This window comes from Anser anser (assembly GCF_964211835.1).
Source record: "Anser anser genome assembly, chromosome: 9".
Lineage (NCBI taxonomy): Eukaryota > Metazoa > Chordata > Aves > Anseriformes > Anatidae > Anser > Anser anser.
The window spans coordinates 26,290,955-26,306,126 of NC_139729.1; the positions used below are offsets into that span (position 1 = coordinate 26,290,955).

General features: G+C 40.5%; 1 protein-coding gene across 28 annotated transcripts in view; it reads right to left on the reverse strand.

Moving 5' to 3' along the window:
* The window catches only part of LOC310904264 (uncharacterized protein), a 121,989-nt gene extending 107,208 nt beyond the window's left edge, over positions 1-14,781 (reverse strand). For 22 of the 28 annotated variants that reach the window (XR_014588144.1, XR_014588145.1, XR_014588146.1 and 19 more), the window contains exon 1: positions 14,501-14,781. Coding sequence is in view for 2 of the 28 variants with exons in the window: in XM_083848733.1 (XP_083704859.1) it covers positions 8,465-8,550; positions 14,501-14,536 (122 nt within the window). In the remaining 26 variants the exon portion in view is untranslated. Of the gene's footprint in view, positions 1-8,464; positions 8,551-14,500 lie in introns of all 28 variants that reach the window. The other 6 variants (XR_014588160.1, XR_014588161.1, XR_014588162.1 and 3 more) reach the window with 1 other exon arrangement.
* Positions 14,782-15,172: the final 391 nt, after the last annotated feature.

Below are 15,172 nucleotides of genomic sequence, written 5' to 3' on the forward strand. Positions count from 1 at the left end.
TGTGTTTGATGTATTGCTTCCTGAGGTGGTGTCACCATGTAAATTTACTGTTAATGTGTTGGGGTTTTTATCCAAGATAAATCACCTTGTCCTGAGATTTAAATGAGGACCAAAAAAAATAAAGAGGCTTAAAATTAAGAAGTCTTCATGGATATTTTGTTGTAGTAGATTAATGGGAATATATCTAAACAATTAAGATAAATAATTCCATTAAAGTGTAAAAGTCAGTATATTTTCTCCTTTAACCTTCATCTAGTGTGCTGTAGATTACTACTGGAAACACATTTAGTAACTACTTGAAACGACATTAGAATGCAGGCACAAAATCTGTAAACATTTGGGTTTGGGGGTCTCAGGATGCTGTTTAAGGAGAGCCACAGCACATCTGTCAGAAACCTTAGCAATCTAAATAAAAAAGGTGTTGGCATTACAGCGTAAGTGCTGAATCAATTCACAAAACAGATCTGAAAATGAAACAATTCACAATGCAGCTGCATTTAGCAAGCCTGCAAGAGCTGCAAATCATTTTGGCCAGTGCCTGAAATCAATGGGATCTAGGGATGCAGCAAGCACCGGGGGCAGCAAGCACTCCTTTGCTTAGCGTTGGCAGAACAGAGGAGTTGGCATGCCAAGGAAAATAATACAGAAGACCTGACTACGTGCCCAGTGGTACACATGCTCATTTTTGACTACCAAAAAGCAGGGACAGAACCTGCTCTGGGGAGGGCGAGCAGCTGCAGGCAGCCCCCGCTGGGCTGGTTCCGGATCAGGCCCCTGCAGGCCAGCCTCCTGCACCGCTCCGAATTTTGTTTCTGTGGCAGGTTTCACTGGATGGGGATGTCACAGCTTCCATGGGCTCAAAGAATTAACTCTTGTATCTTGTGCTATTTACAGAGTGGCAGGTATAGGTAATATTTCTATTTAAGAGAGCGAACAATCATCTACAAACATTCCTTACATGGATGCTTAATTTCTGTCTCTGTAGTAGGTGTGAGTCAGTATTAAGCAGTGAATTAGCCTCTGTAGTCTGTTCACGCGGTCTCTGTAATATGGATTGATATACACACTTAAAAATACAGCTGCTGAATATATTTTGTAATAAAACCTACACTCCTGAATGACTGTAAAACTGTGGTCCTTTTTAAGTTTAATATTTACTCTTCCTTTTGTCACAGGGACACAATGAAGCTGATTGCTTAGATACAGATGACATTATAGCCTATCTTTACTTTGTCATGCTTTTTTTCTTTAACTCTGTGCATTTACACATGAATGGGCCGTTGGTTCTAAATGGCAAGAAGATCACAGTGAATTATATTCACTTTAGTGGTATGGTGTCAAATCCAATCTAGTATAAAATTCCACATCTTTTCAAATGGAGGAAACCATTTTAATTTGTATCCTCAGCAGCTGAACTTTCCTTTTCACCCTTTCAGTGACAGCACAGCTAGATGGGGCCAGGAACTTCATGCACACACAGTCCATTAGATATCCCTGAAATTCAGGGGTATTTGGGGAATCACTTCCATAACATTTGGAAACCTAGCACAACCTTAATTTTCTTTTCAATATCAAAAACAAAAATAGAGAACACTGATATGCTTGATTGCAGGTAAAAAGAGAAGTTGTGGCTCAGAGTTGCAGTAATAATCAGAAATGTAGTGTTGCATAGTAGGTCTAATCTGGGTGCAATTCAGCACTGATTTGGCTCTATTGATCATTTATGTGCAATTGAGCATCTCTAAACACTAGGTATGACTGATATCTTGTTGGTGCTGGGTGCTCCACTCATTGAGACACCAGGTCTATCTTGGAGCCTTTGACAGTTGCTTCCAAAGCCAGAAAGACAAAATCATGTTGGATTAAACACCTACACGACAGAATAGAAAGTAACATGGTGTGCTTGTACTTAACGTGAAATATCTTTATGGACTTTCCTAAGGGGGATGATTAGACATTAACCTCCCTACCCACGTGAATAAATACCTGGGAGACAGCAACAGAGAACACAATCACCTTCCTACAAAAATGCTGTGTTTGGCTGGGCTTGAGCCAAACTCACAGCTTGTGCATGTCAGAATAAGCCTTTGCCTGATGTAGTAGATCCTGACTTGTTTGTATACCCTGGTCCAAAGATCTTTCGATAACCAGCTTGCACCCTTCTTCAGTGTGAGGAACCCTGAAGCTCTTCCTGCAAAGCAAAACCTTCTTGTCTTGTTAACAAAAATAAAACAAACCAGCAAGCCTGGGAATTGCCGTACAAAACTGAACTATAATGGGCTGTAAACAAATAATCTTTCTGCTTGCTTCAGTGGTCTTTAGATGAGGTCCTAAGAGCTTTACCCTGCCAATCCTTCCCAGCCTGGAAAGGCTCATTAAAGCACGAGGACAGGCTGGGGGCTCATAGCACTTTCTACTGGGTAAAAACCAGTCTGAGCTCATAGAGGGCTGTTTATAATCATTACTTTCCCTGTCACCATTTATACTCTAGATATGATTTTAGAGAACAGTGCAGTCTTTTCTATTAAAAAAGTATAAAATGGGTGAATTCATTATGAGAGGTATGTGTTCTTGTATAGCTCTGCCTGGGTATGATTGCCATTCACTTTATACAGTTGTAGATGATTACAAGAGTCATTAAGCAGCATAAAATCATGCATGCTGGCTAATTAATGTGGAATTTATTCTCCTTTTAGTTACTTTTGTTATGCCTGTTGAACTCCGCTGGTATCAGTAAAGGTAACATCAGTAAAGACTGTAGTGAAACTGATGTAAGTGAAGGAAGTTGGGCTCAGCAAGTTTAATGAATAATAAAACTCTAAGAAATAGAAAAAGAAAATCAAGCTCCCAGCTACATCCATGTATTTATTGTAATTGTACATCATTACTATCATTCAGGCAATTTTCCTCAACATTAGCGTTCAAGTGACGCTTAGTAAAATTCTGGGGTTTGGTAGAAAAGTAATGAACATGTTCAGAGCAGTGTGAACAGGGATATAATCCCCAAAGAGTTCAAGCTGAGGCTCCTGAAGTTCCTATTCTTTCTTTACTGCCACCACAAAACTATTCTAGTTTTACAAAGCATCTTCCCAAACCTTCCTACCAGGTGCCAGGCATTAATACCTACAGCTCTTCTCATTAGGTGCCTTCAGCATCCACGCGGTCAGCAGTTCTGCCCATATAGACCCCAAGCCTGACTTAGGCCACCGTAACCCGATTTAAACATACATACACACGAATAAAATGCAAACTTTATCATTTTTGTTTAAAAAGTCTACATTCCAACATTAAAGGTTAATACAAACATTCCCTTGATTCACTTTCTCCTTCATCCCACACATTTTCTCTCAAGCCACGTTTTCCAGACTTGGCCTAAATAAGTGTTTTTTAGCTCTTCCAAGAGTGACATCATGCTGTGACATGTGAAGCTGAGCTAGCTCTGTCATGTCAGATTATGTGACATGACATAACAATTTGATAGGCAAACCTGATATGACACCACAACTAGAAAAGATCCACTTTTCTTCAGCCATGAACTAGTGTCAAACTTTCTGCAAGGGATATGCATAAAGATTTATCTTTTTTTAACTGAAGTCTTAGCCCTTGACCTTTTAGTAATGGTTTGAGATGATCATGGCCAGACACCTGCCATGACTGCCTTGTATATTTTGACAACAATTTTTCTGATGACAGGAGGAAGCTGTTGCCAGACTGAAAACTAACCTGCTCTTTACAGAAATGGAAAAGTGCTTCAGAAGTGCACAATATATTGCTTGTGTTATACAAGCTTGTACTAATAGCCTTAATGATTATTAGAACTGGACAAAAATGGCTTTTATCTATAGATATTCATAACCTTGGTACAAAGTAACAATGTTGATAAGTGAAAAGAGTTCTGACATTTCCTTGAGAAGTGTTAATCCTTCACAGAAAAATAAATCAATGAAATCATTTTTTTTTTTATATTCCCACCTCTCTGAAAGCGTTTTCTAGATATATTCATGGTGGTTCAAATTCAGATACCCACCAAGAGTTAGACCCAGTAATTAGGCAGAAATGCAGGACTATTCCTGACAGACACCACGATAATCACAGCAATACATCAACTCCAAAAACATAGGTACCCTAAGGAGAATTTAAGTGGAAATGCATAGAATGAGCTGATCCATTTTATTCACCCTCCTAGTCCAGCATTAGCTGCAAGAAGATTTTACCCAGCCGATACACTTGTTCATATATCATAATTTCAAAATTGTATTTTGGCCAAGGAGCTGTCTGAAGTTTATTATAAGCTGCAAATGGATTCTGTTTAATTGGTCTAAAAGTGTGTTTCTTATTTATTCTCTCAATTTTTATGTTTAATATGAATTATCTAACTTTAATCTCTGCAAATCACTTATGAGATTTAAAAAAAATCCATTTTTCTTCATTCCCAGTAGTCAACGCTATTATTTTACCTCAGCTGGCAATTTTGTCAATGAGGCTTGAACCATGATAGATCGCCGCTTATTTCGTAAGATAAATAGCACAAATTTGTCTCACTGCAACATCTGCACTATCAAGCAGTATCTAAGAGCATCCATCCTGCTACCACCTGGCACACAACACGTTATTCCCTAAATTCTGCAGCAGGATCTTATGGCAAGTTTGACTCCCCAAGACACAAACATTGACCAGTTAAGCTTGCATCACTGTAAGATTTCTTGTTGGTATCAACCTGGACTTCCATTAAACAGAACAATGTTGTTAACTTTTCCGACATATGTCCCATTTATGACAATAATGTTCAAGTCTGCCTCGCTTGTAGGCTGTGGCATAGGTTGGATAGTATACAACTTCAATTCAGTGTAGTGACACACTAATAGTTATTTTGCAATGATTCTACCTATTAATCATGAACTTCCAACTGTGTCCCTGCTGTCTGTATTTATTTTTCTCAGGACAGATGAAGTAGCAGATAGTTGCAGCACAGACAGACAAGACTGTGCAAAATCCCCTTCAGTTTGGGTTCATCTGTATCTGTTACATGCTGAGGGCAACATCAAATAAACTGTGCAAAGGGCTCAGAAAGGGCTGCTGACATGGGAGAGCCACGGCCAGCTGCTCCCATGTGGCTTCTCTCTGCTGCAGCCAACGAATTAAGGAAAACTATTTTCCACACGGACCTTGGAGATGGTCGTGACATCCAAGTTTTTTTTGGGGTGTCTTCAGCTAACCATGTCCGGATCCACTCGCAGTGACTGCTGAGTGGCTTACCAGCTCGCTCCTCACATCTCCCCCCTCTCCCCATCCCCTTTACGTCCAGTTATGAGCTTTTGCAGCAGCCACATCATTTACAGCGCTGCTGAGGCCTAGCTCCTTGCACGGAGCCCAGCCCGGCCTGCAGGCTGCCATCAGCTAGCCACCACTGGGCAAGCACAGGTGTGCTCCAGAAACACACAGCATCATCTTGGTTTATTGGTGTAGTTACCCTGCTGCAAAACTTCTCTTTACAAGCCACGGCTAGGGCATTTAACACCAGATGAGTCCGCTGCCTTGTTTGATGGGTCAAATGCCACGTGGTGACTCAGATGCCCTGAGTCATCACGAGCTGCACCACACTGTCAGCTGGTGGCCTGGAAGAAACACCTTATATAAGATGGAAATTTTGCTTCATTAAGTAACCTACACAACATAATTGGTCTTTTTATTTTATTCATTGGAGCCCTCTTGGTCACCTGGTGCTGGACAAAGCATCTGTAAGAGGAGTAATTGCATCCTCCTGAAACAAATATTGCAGGGCCATTCCTAATGCCCAAAGCAGTGTATTTGTATGTGACCACGGGTATCTTTTAGCCGCTTAATTAACTCAAAGCTACTTTTCAGACTGTTTAGTTGCTCTTGGAGGAATTTCCAGTGCTGTGAGATTATCCAAAGTAACAATAAAAAAATGTTGTTTCTACTTTTGGAATCAAATCCCCAGGCAGACAGACAGCTGCCTGCATGTTCTTGCCTCTGTCTGAGCATAATGAGGGCACACTGATCATCAGCAGTAGCTTACACAAGTGCTTGCTGTCCTCATGGCACTGTAAAACCTCGAGCCAGACCAGACGGGAAAAGTATACCACATTTCAAATGAAACCTTAGCTTGCTCTGGTGGGCAGCCTCATTTCCTGCACTTTGTAATTCAGGAATAAAGAGCTTTGACACGAAGGAAGCTATCTGGATTGACCACACTCCCCGTTCTACAACAGGCTCTGACCTCCTTGGGCCCTCAGCCTCCTGTGACACTCCCAGGGCAGGGTTTGGTGAAGCAGAAGGGGTTGTGCTGCTTTCCCTGAGGGCAAGGGGACATCTACTTCATCCCTCATCTCTTCAGCTTAACAGAGCAAGGCCACAGGCACAGAGCTCTGCCGACCCAAAACTCATCTCTGCTGTCCCCATTGGCACCATTTGTACCCAAAGGGACAAAAACAATCTCAGGAGCTTTTACTCCTCACTTCCAGCCCTGCTGCTCCAACAGCTTGGAGCTGGGTTTGGGGCTTTCATCATTAATCCAAATACATGATGCCAGCAATTTTCTGTCTTTAACTGCCTAGAACTGTTAATATTAGTATAACGATCTTGTTTATATATTTATGAACCATTAATAAATCATTAAATGCTAATTATATTTCCTTTATTTTTCTTCCATTAGAGCTGCTCCCCTTGCTGCTCTTTATTGACATGAATATTTCCAACCCACAAGCACATTCAAAATAACTATTCCATAAAGAATGTCTCTTAAATCATTTACAACTAACAAATGCTCTTAGCTATGTTAGCAGCCAGGATCTGTTTATTCAAACGATGCAAGAGGAGTCATTAATCTAGAATACACAGCACAATAATATTACCAGCAAGTGGCATGTCGTGGGTCAGAAGAGATGCTGGCTGCAGCCTTATCAGGGACCAACCAAGAAGACCCTGTCTCGTGTTAAGTATTTATAGATAACCAGAGCTGCTGGATCTCTAGCTTTTTACTGGTTTCTAGGCATGCAGTTTTAAGACTTCCAAAATACTTGCGACAGCCTCGCGGCTTCAAAAATGGTGTACCAGCAGCCACTCTTCTTACCAGAGGACTGGTACTTCAGCATTTCCTCAGGGCAGCTTCCTATTTCCTCTACACACAAACCTTTGTTGGCAGTAACAAAATGTTGCCTTAGTGGATCAGATATGATGCTGTAATTCATTTTGGCTGCCAGTTTACCTACGTTGATGAAAACACTGAAAATGTTTCAAGCCGATTTTTGCAAGGACAGTTGTCATTTTGTAATTGAGCTCATCCTAACATCTCATAATGAAAGAATCTAATGAAAGAAGAATTTAATATTCCACTCCATTTCTCAAGAACTAATAAAACTACATCATATATATTATAAAATTTTATTTCAGGAAAAATGCATGTCTAGACTTCCATAAATCTAAATGTAAACTCAAAATACAAACTATATAACACTTTCATTGCTGGAGTACACACTTCCTTCTCAAATTTCAAGAACTATAAAGACTTCTTTAATTTACAAGACAAGCTCTTGGGAGTGCCAATGTACTTAGTGGTCTGTTGGTGCTTTGCATAGGATCTCCAATGCAAACCTCCCATAAAGCTATAACTTAGCTATTTGAAATTGAAACATGAGACTGTTCTTGCATTTTCAGCTAGAACAAATCCATGGTCATCCATATTAACCCACTGCAAAATGACTATTTTCATCACAACTCTCTATATCCAAATAAAAATATTACTTCTCTAAGAAATTAGAAAGAAGTCACAAAGCAGCAGAAACTCTGTATCAAGAAAATATGAAATCATTATGTAACACACGAAATAGCTACTGAGCATGGGACAGAGCAGATGCATATACTTTGGTGTTCATATCTCATAGCACAATGTTAGTAACATTTCAATCAACTGCAGCCCTAAGTTGGAGAAGTTTCTCTGTCTTATCAAAGCTCAAGAGTCTCTCAGAATGCCTAGTTTTCTCTGAATAGACTCATCTCACATTAAAAACCTAGATTTTTCATAAATTTGAAGTCAGTACATTGGAGAAAAGCTATATTCACCACCAAGCTGAGAATTTTTAAATTGACTAGGGAGGGTTAAAGAAAAGAAAGACATGCACACCCAAGAGACCTCTTGCCACACAGCAGAAATGCCTCTAGGTACCAGCCGTGCACTAAGATGTCCCCAGCCACACATACTTGCTGTAAATAAAGTTAATAGGGCTCTAGAAGGATGGCAGGAGCCATCGTCATAGATCCAGCAGCAGCCATGCAGTAATCGCCATACGGACGGATACAGATAGGCGCTTGTTATGTGGATAAAATCCAGGAGCAATGAACTAAATCTGAAGATCTCAAGCTAAAAGTTCACTGTTGTTACCAGTACTAATTACTATTTGCTACTATAAATGCCAAGCTCTTCCACTACACCTGGTCTACTCACTTGAAGGAAAAGATCCACCCAGAAACCAGTTGATTTTGTCCATTACATCCTTTTGCTGCTTTTGCTTTTTCCTGAAGCATATTACCCTGGAGTTTAATTGAAAAAAAAAGAAAAGGTGTAATCTTATCAGTGTTTGAGTTAGTACATCTCGTAAACACAAGCTGAAATGCCATCTGCAGTAATGAGGCCATGTGTCCCCCATATCAGGACCTTTCCTGTGGCTGCACTGCTCCCAGCCTGGTCACAGAGGGATGGGGACGGGTGATGGAGCACAAGGGTTAAGGTCCAGGGACAGACCCTGGGAAGCAGCAGGAGACCCCAGGAGTCTGTCTCTCACAACACTGCACTGCTTGTTTTGAAGACTTCTATCAGGGCATTGCTGGATAAAGTGACAAAATATGATGCTGTCACACAGGTCACTGCATACCATCAGACATCACATTAATTTCCATCTAGCGCCAAGCTCTGAGCTGGAAACCTAAGCAGAAAGGTTGGGTATGCAAGGGCATTGCTGAGCCACCCAGTCACAGATACGTTTGCAGTGGGCAGATAAGGTCAGCCAGCAGGCAGAGCTGCTAGATAATAGATCTAATTCTGCCTCCAAACCTTTCTGTTTAAGTGAAAATGCAAATCTCTGATTGACAAGATGCTTCACACTGGTTAAAAATGAAAGCCCTTTTCCATCCCCAAACACATAATTTTCTGCTCATAGAGATCCCATCTTTAATTACCAGCTGCTGCAAATGATCTTCTTATGATCATTAACTGTCAAATCCTGAAGCAGCATATTTCTTATTGCCCTCAATGTTCAAATACTCCACCTGTTTCTAATTAGTCAAACTACCAAAGCCTACCTACAGTAAGGCTATTCAGACCATACACTGCAGCTGCTAAATGCTTCGGTTCCTACAATGTAAGCCAACCATATTTTTTATTATTAAACGGTATCAACCATCCCTACTACAATCGTGACTGAAGTAGGACACATTAAAAACAAAACATTTTTAATGAGATAACAGCACAGTCATTGCTAATGATGATTACTTGTATTATCATTGCAATCATTTTTAATGAATGCTCACTAGCACAAACTTTTCACTAGCTCAACTCGCATAAGTTAGTCTCATCAAAATAATAAGCAGGATTTAATAAGTTACTGTGACCTCACTCCACGTAATTTTTACTTACTGCTTTATCATTAGGATTGCTTATTGCAGCTGTTAAGATAAGGTGACTTTTCAGACTTTGATACCACTTCTCATTAAAAAAATCTATTGATTCTTTAAGATTTATATAATAAGGATATATATTTTTTTTTCTTTTCTTGTAAAACGCTCCTGCTACCCCACAATATAAGTAAGGTTCAATAAGAGCACATAACATCAGTTAAGTGGGAACCAGGAAGCATTTTCTGCCTCCAGCCTTTCAAGGGGATCTGCTCTGATCCATGTACTCCTGTGGCAAGGGCCTCTTTATATTCACAAATGAGGAAGATGGAACCATCCAGTTTTAAAACTTTGATTTGCAGATGTTAGCAGCTTATCTTGACAGCTACTTTAGCAGTGATACAAGTCAGAGCTAGGTGCTGTAGCAATGTGAATGCACTTTCGTAATGTCCAGAAAGCTGCTGCTGTAGGCAATGGGGAGAAAATAAAACACCTTTGTTTATCCAAGTAATGGCACGTTTTCATTCACACAAGACACTCATGCTGATTTAATTTTTTTTTGCCATACTTTTAAAAAGTTTGTACAAGAAGTCCCTGAAGACAGTATCTAAACAGTATATTTGCAGTTAAAATACCTTGACAGTAAGTCAAGCTTACTGCACTGGTACAAATTACAATTCCTGCAAGTTCATCAAGACAGTGGAATTATTGTATATAAAACTCCAGGAAGTTCAGAATCTGGGGCTTTAATTAGACTATAGGCATTAATAATATTACTACTAGCTACAGAAAAGAAGCAAATGACTCATGAAAACATAATATGTAACAGCCTAGCTATATCGCTTTGTGCCTCCATACTTTAAGCTTTTCGAATTTCTCCCAAATGAACAGAATTTCACAAAGAGCTGTTTAACATGTAGATTACCCTGCACTGAGACATAAAACATTTCACACCTTTCAGAGCTGCTGATTGCAGATACCAAGACAAGAATCGTGAAAATGAAACAAGCTAATGTCCTGCTGAACTGTGGATCTACAGCATGTTTAATTTAAAATGAAATCTGTAACCAGCAAAGAATAGAAACTGTAACTTTTAGTTCTATACATAATTTATAACAACCTTAAGGCACTTGCAACATCTGAAATTAAATAGGAAATGAAATTATTCCCTGAAGGTGGTGGGGTTGATGTTAGAAATGCATTTAAAAATAAGTACACAAATAGTTCATACCATTATTGTGCATATTACTCAGCATCTCTCATTATGGGTCCCTCACCACATTTCTCAAGATATTACCTTAAGCCTCCCAAGTGCAGTGCCTCCAGCACGCTCCCAGCTACCCCTCAGAGAGGCATTCCTGGTGCGGCAAATTGTTTCTCCTGACGTAAATCTGTACAAAGCACACTAGGGCTTTATGGCTGCTGAGGGCTTGCTTAAAGTATTTATTTATTTTAAAGTGCAGAAACTAAATCTGCTATAATTGTAGGCTAAAAATGGCTATCCCCTTTCCATTGAGCCCTGCTTCAGATAACCCTCACACACTTTTAGGAAATACATTGATACTTGTTGATGTCCTTCAATGCCTACCTGAGCCAAGAAAGTTATTTCTTCTCACAAAAAAAAAAAGAAAGAATTGGAATAAACTGAAAGCACTGGGACGCAGGCTGGAAACCGGCCCCATCTTCCAATGGGGGCACCACAATGGAAACTCATTTATAAGAGAATTGTTTACCACATAGCTTTTTGCTTGGCTTCTGGGCTGCAAGCACGCACTGCTGACTCACATCGAGCTTTCCATCCGCCAGACCCCACACATCCATCTCTGCAGGGATGCTCTCAGTGAATTCTCTGCCTAGTCTGTACATCCAGGATTGCCCTGACTCAGGTGCATCACCTTGGACTTGGACCTGCTGAACCTCATTAGGTTCACATGGGCCTACTTTTCTAGTTTATCCACATGCCTTTGGGTGTCTTCCCTTCCTTCTGTTGTACCAACTGCGCCACTCAGCTTGGTGTCATCTGAAAACTTGCTGAGGGTGCACTCGATCCCATGGTCTGAGTCATTGATAAAGATATTAAACAGCACAGGTCCCAGGACAGACCCCTGAGAGACACCGCTCATCACCGGCCTCCACTTGGACATGGAGCCATTGACCACTCTCTGGGTGCGACCTTCGGGCCAATTCCTGATCCACCGAGCGGCCCACCTTTCAAATCCATCTCTCCCCCATTTGGAGATCAGGATGTCATGTGGGACCATGACAAGGGCCCTGCAGAAGCCCAAGTAGGTGACATCGGTCAGTCGTTCCTTGTCAACTGCCGCAGTCACTCCACCACAGAAGGCCACCATTTTGCATTACTGCCTGCTGCAGTTTCTCACTTCCAGTTCTCAGCACCAACACCCATCTGCCTCAGTTACAGTTTTTAGCAGCTACATTCGCCAGGGAAAAAACAGCTTATGAACTGTGGAGTACAAGTAATTTATCATTAATTACAAAGCTAACTGAAGAATCAATATCATCATATTGACATATTATATTGTTAGAAGAATCATGAAACCACAGTGTAAGCAACAAGCACAACTAATCATTTTAAAAGTTGCCTGATCTAATGCTTCATCTTTTCAGACAAAACCATCTGAATTAAAATGGACAATCTGTTTTGAAACAAAGCAGCTCCCACAGCCAGAAAGGAGCGATGGAGCCGTGAGAGATGGTGGGCACTGCATCAAGGCAGCTGGTCCAGGAGGATCGAGCCCTGGCACCTCAAGGACAACCCAAGCAACAGCCACTGCCATCCCTGTCATGACACTAAGCCCCTTCTACTGAAAGATGTAACCTCTACAGGGCAGGTATGGAGGGAGGGATGCCTCCATATAGAGGTAGACAACACCCTACATAGGCAGGATGGGTCTTACAGCCCACCTCCCAACAGAGCTCATTCTCAACCTGAGTCCTACCCATGTCAAGGCAAGACTTGCCTTGTCTGCAGGAGAAAAAAAATAGGACAAAAAAATATCCCTCAGATAGGAGAAAGGTCTCTGTTCTGGAAGCAGAATTTAAAGACTTCCTTTATCTGGGGGTTTTATCTCTCATGGAGCCTCAATTTGTTCTTCCTTGATTGTTTTCTAACTTTTTCAATTATCTTGGGGGGCATCAATTTGTTTTCAAAGTCAGACATTAATTTAAAACAACATTTTTAGCAATCCCACTTGTTTGTTTCTGAAGGTCTTTTTAATGGCATAAACATCTGCATAGCCCATCAATCTTGCCTCCCTGATATCTTGAGAGCTATCTCTGTCATTATATAAGGGCTGCTTCAAGAGCATTTATTAATTCAAAAGATTCAGATATCTCATTATGCATTACCTGGAGAGTATCTTACTGACTTGGGACACATACTTAAAGTTTTGCTACAAATGTCTCCAATTTTATCTTTATTCCAACTACTTTCCCCATGCATATACACCAAAAATGTACACAGCTGTACCAGAAACCCCCAGGAGTATTGTCAGTAATTGTAAATAATAGTGATTAACAGTAATATCACTGTACTGGGTACAAAGTAACATGCATAAGGAGAGAAATACGGAAGGGAATATTTCACTTAAAAAACACAACACAACCAATGTAAGAGGTGAGTAGAGCACTAAGACACCTAAACACATTGAAATTATATTAGACGGGCAATACCCACAGGGACCAAAGGATGTTTCGGATGTTTCTTTGCTCCATTCTGACCCACCATAAAAACACTTTGTGCCCTATTAGCAATCTCAGATATGTTTGAAATGAAACACTACACCTTGCTTTGGGATGGTTCCTCAATGTGCCAGCCTCCAGGCCAAAACCCTGGGCTGATTCTTCTACCAAAAACTGGAAAACCAGCCCCAAGAGGTGGGATCCAGGCACAGTCCTGCTCACAGAGGAGCCTTGCCAACACTCACGCTCCATCTGGATGCAAACCCAGGAGCACCCCACTACATACCCAAACCTCTCATAAATCAGTAAATGGGAAGTTTCCTGAATCCCAGTACCCTTGATTCATTTTCATCACTGCCAGCAAAACCCAAGTGATGCTACTGCATTTAATCCCAAATACAAATCTAATTGCTGAAATTATTGAAGACATGCTTCTGACATGTGAGCCTTGGGAAACTTATCAGCATTTTTTGCTTTTTCTTATCACAAAAGTAATGAATGCCCATTAGGAAACACTATATTTTCTACCATAATCACACAGAAAGTATTATTGATAATAAGCAAAACAGGAAGATACTTGCTGCTGAGTTTCCCTCATTGGTTAGTCCACAAAGGTCGGTAATTGGAGTCAAAAATGAAAGATAACATTTAAGATTTGGTTGCCATTGTATTGTTATTAAAGACAGCAGGTTCCAGCTGATCATCTATACTCAGCCACATTTTGTGATTCCAAACAAAGCTCATGAAAATGGGTGAAATTCACGTTTTTGTCAAGATCTGCTCCAGTTATTTATTTGAGCGATAGCCAGCATAACAACCCAATTTAAGACGCCTTTGCTAGCAGCCCTACAAAGGCCATTATACATCCGAGCAGAACACTTGTATCAACAATATAACAGAACTGAGCTACAGGTTTTAAACCATTGCATTTCACACTTTGTTACAAAGACAGCATTGGAAAACCCATGTTATAAAAGAATTACAACATTTAGAAATAGTACATTTAAAATAACTATTTGGATCTATACACATTTTATTTAAATCAGGGCTTCCTAGCTGTTTTGGCAATACAACACAGCATTGCTTTGCAAGGGGCTTGTAAAATAAGTACATTAACCAAGTTTATCATATCATATTTCAGAAATACCAAAAAATTGCTATAACTTACCTTCTCTGCGCTAGGCCAAAAAGTTGTTATTGCCATAAAGTGAAATGAACCCTGCACTTGTCATATGACTACCATTTTTCAACTGTAAAATACCAACTTAGGGCTAGAAGCACAGAGCTCAGCACCAGCCCTTCCTGCTTCTACATCAACCTTCCTTTCACCTGAACGACCAGTTGTTGGGCTTCCCTTTAATTTCTGACTGCATTAAAGAAATTTAATTAGGCCAAAATTGAAAGCTACTGAAAATGCAGGTCCTTTCTTCTCCTCCGTTAATTTGCAGTTTTGCTTGCATTAATGCTAAATGATTACCAGTCTGTTTCATTTTATTGTCTAAATCATCACAGCGAGTTGTAATCAGCAACATTAGTAGCAGATTAATTCGAGCTAATTCAGGATTAAATTCTGCTTTCAATTACATCGTGGCAAACTGAAGTAGCACCGCTGACAGCAGTGGAAGTTACCCTAAACGAGCCTCAGCAGAATGGAGATTAGGATCTCGCTCTGAGTGCTGGGCAAAAGTGCTACCCCTGGGCACTCGCTGAGCAGCTGGGAAACATGGAGCAAAAGAGGGGGCTCAAACATCTCCGTGGAGAGGATTCTGTAGGAAAATGATCACCTGGGGCTTCTGCAAAAGCAGCATCCTGCAGCAGATGCAGTTTGCTGATGGTCACC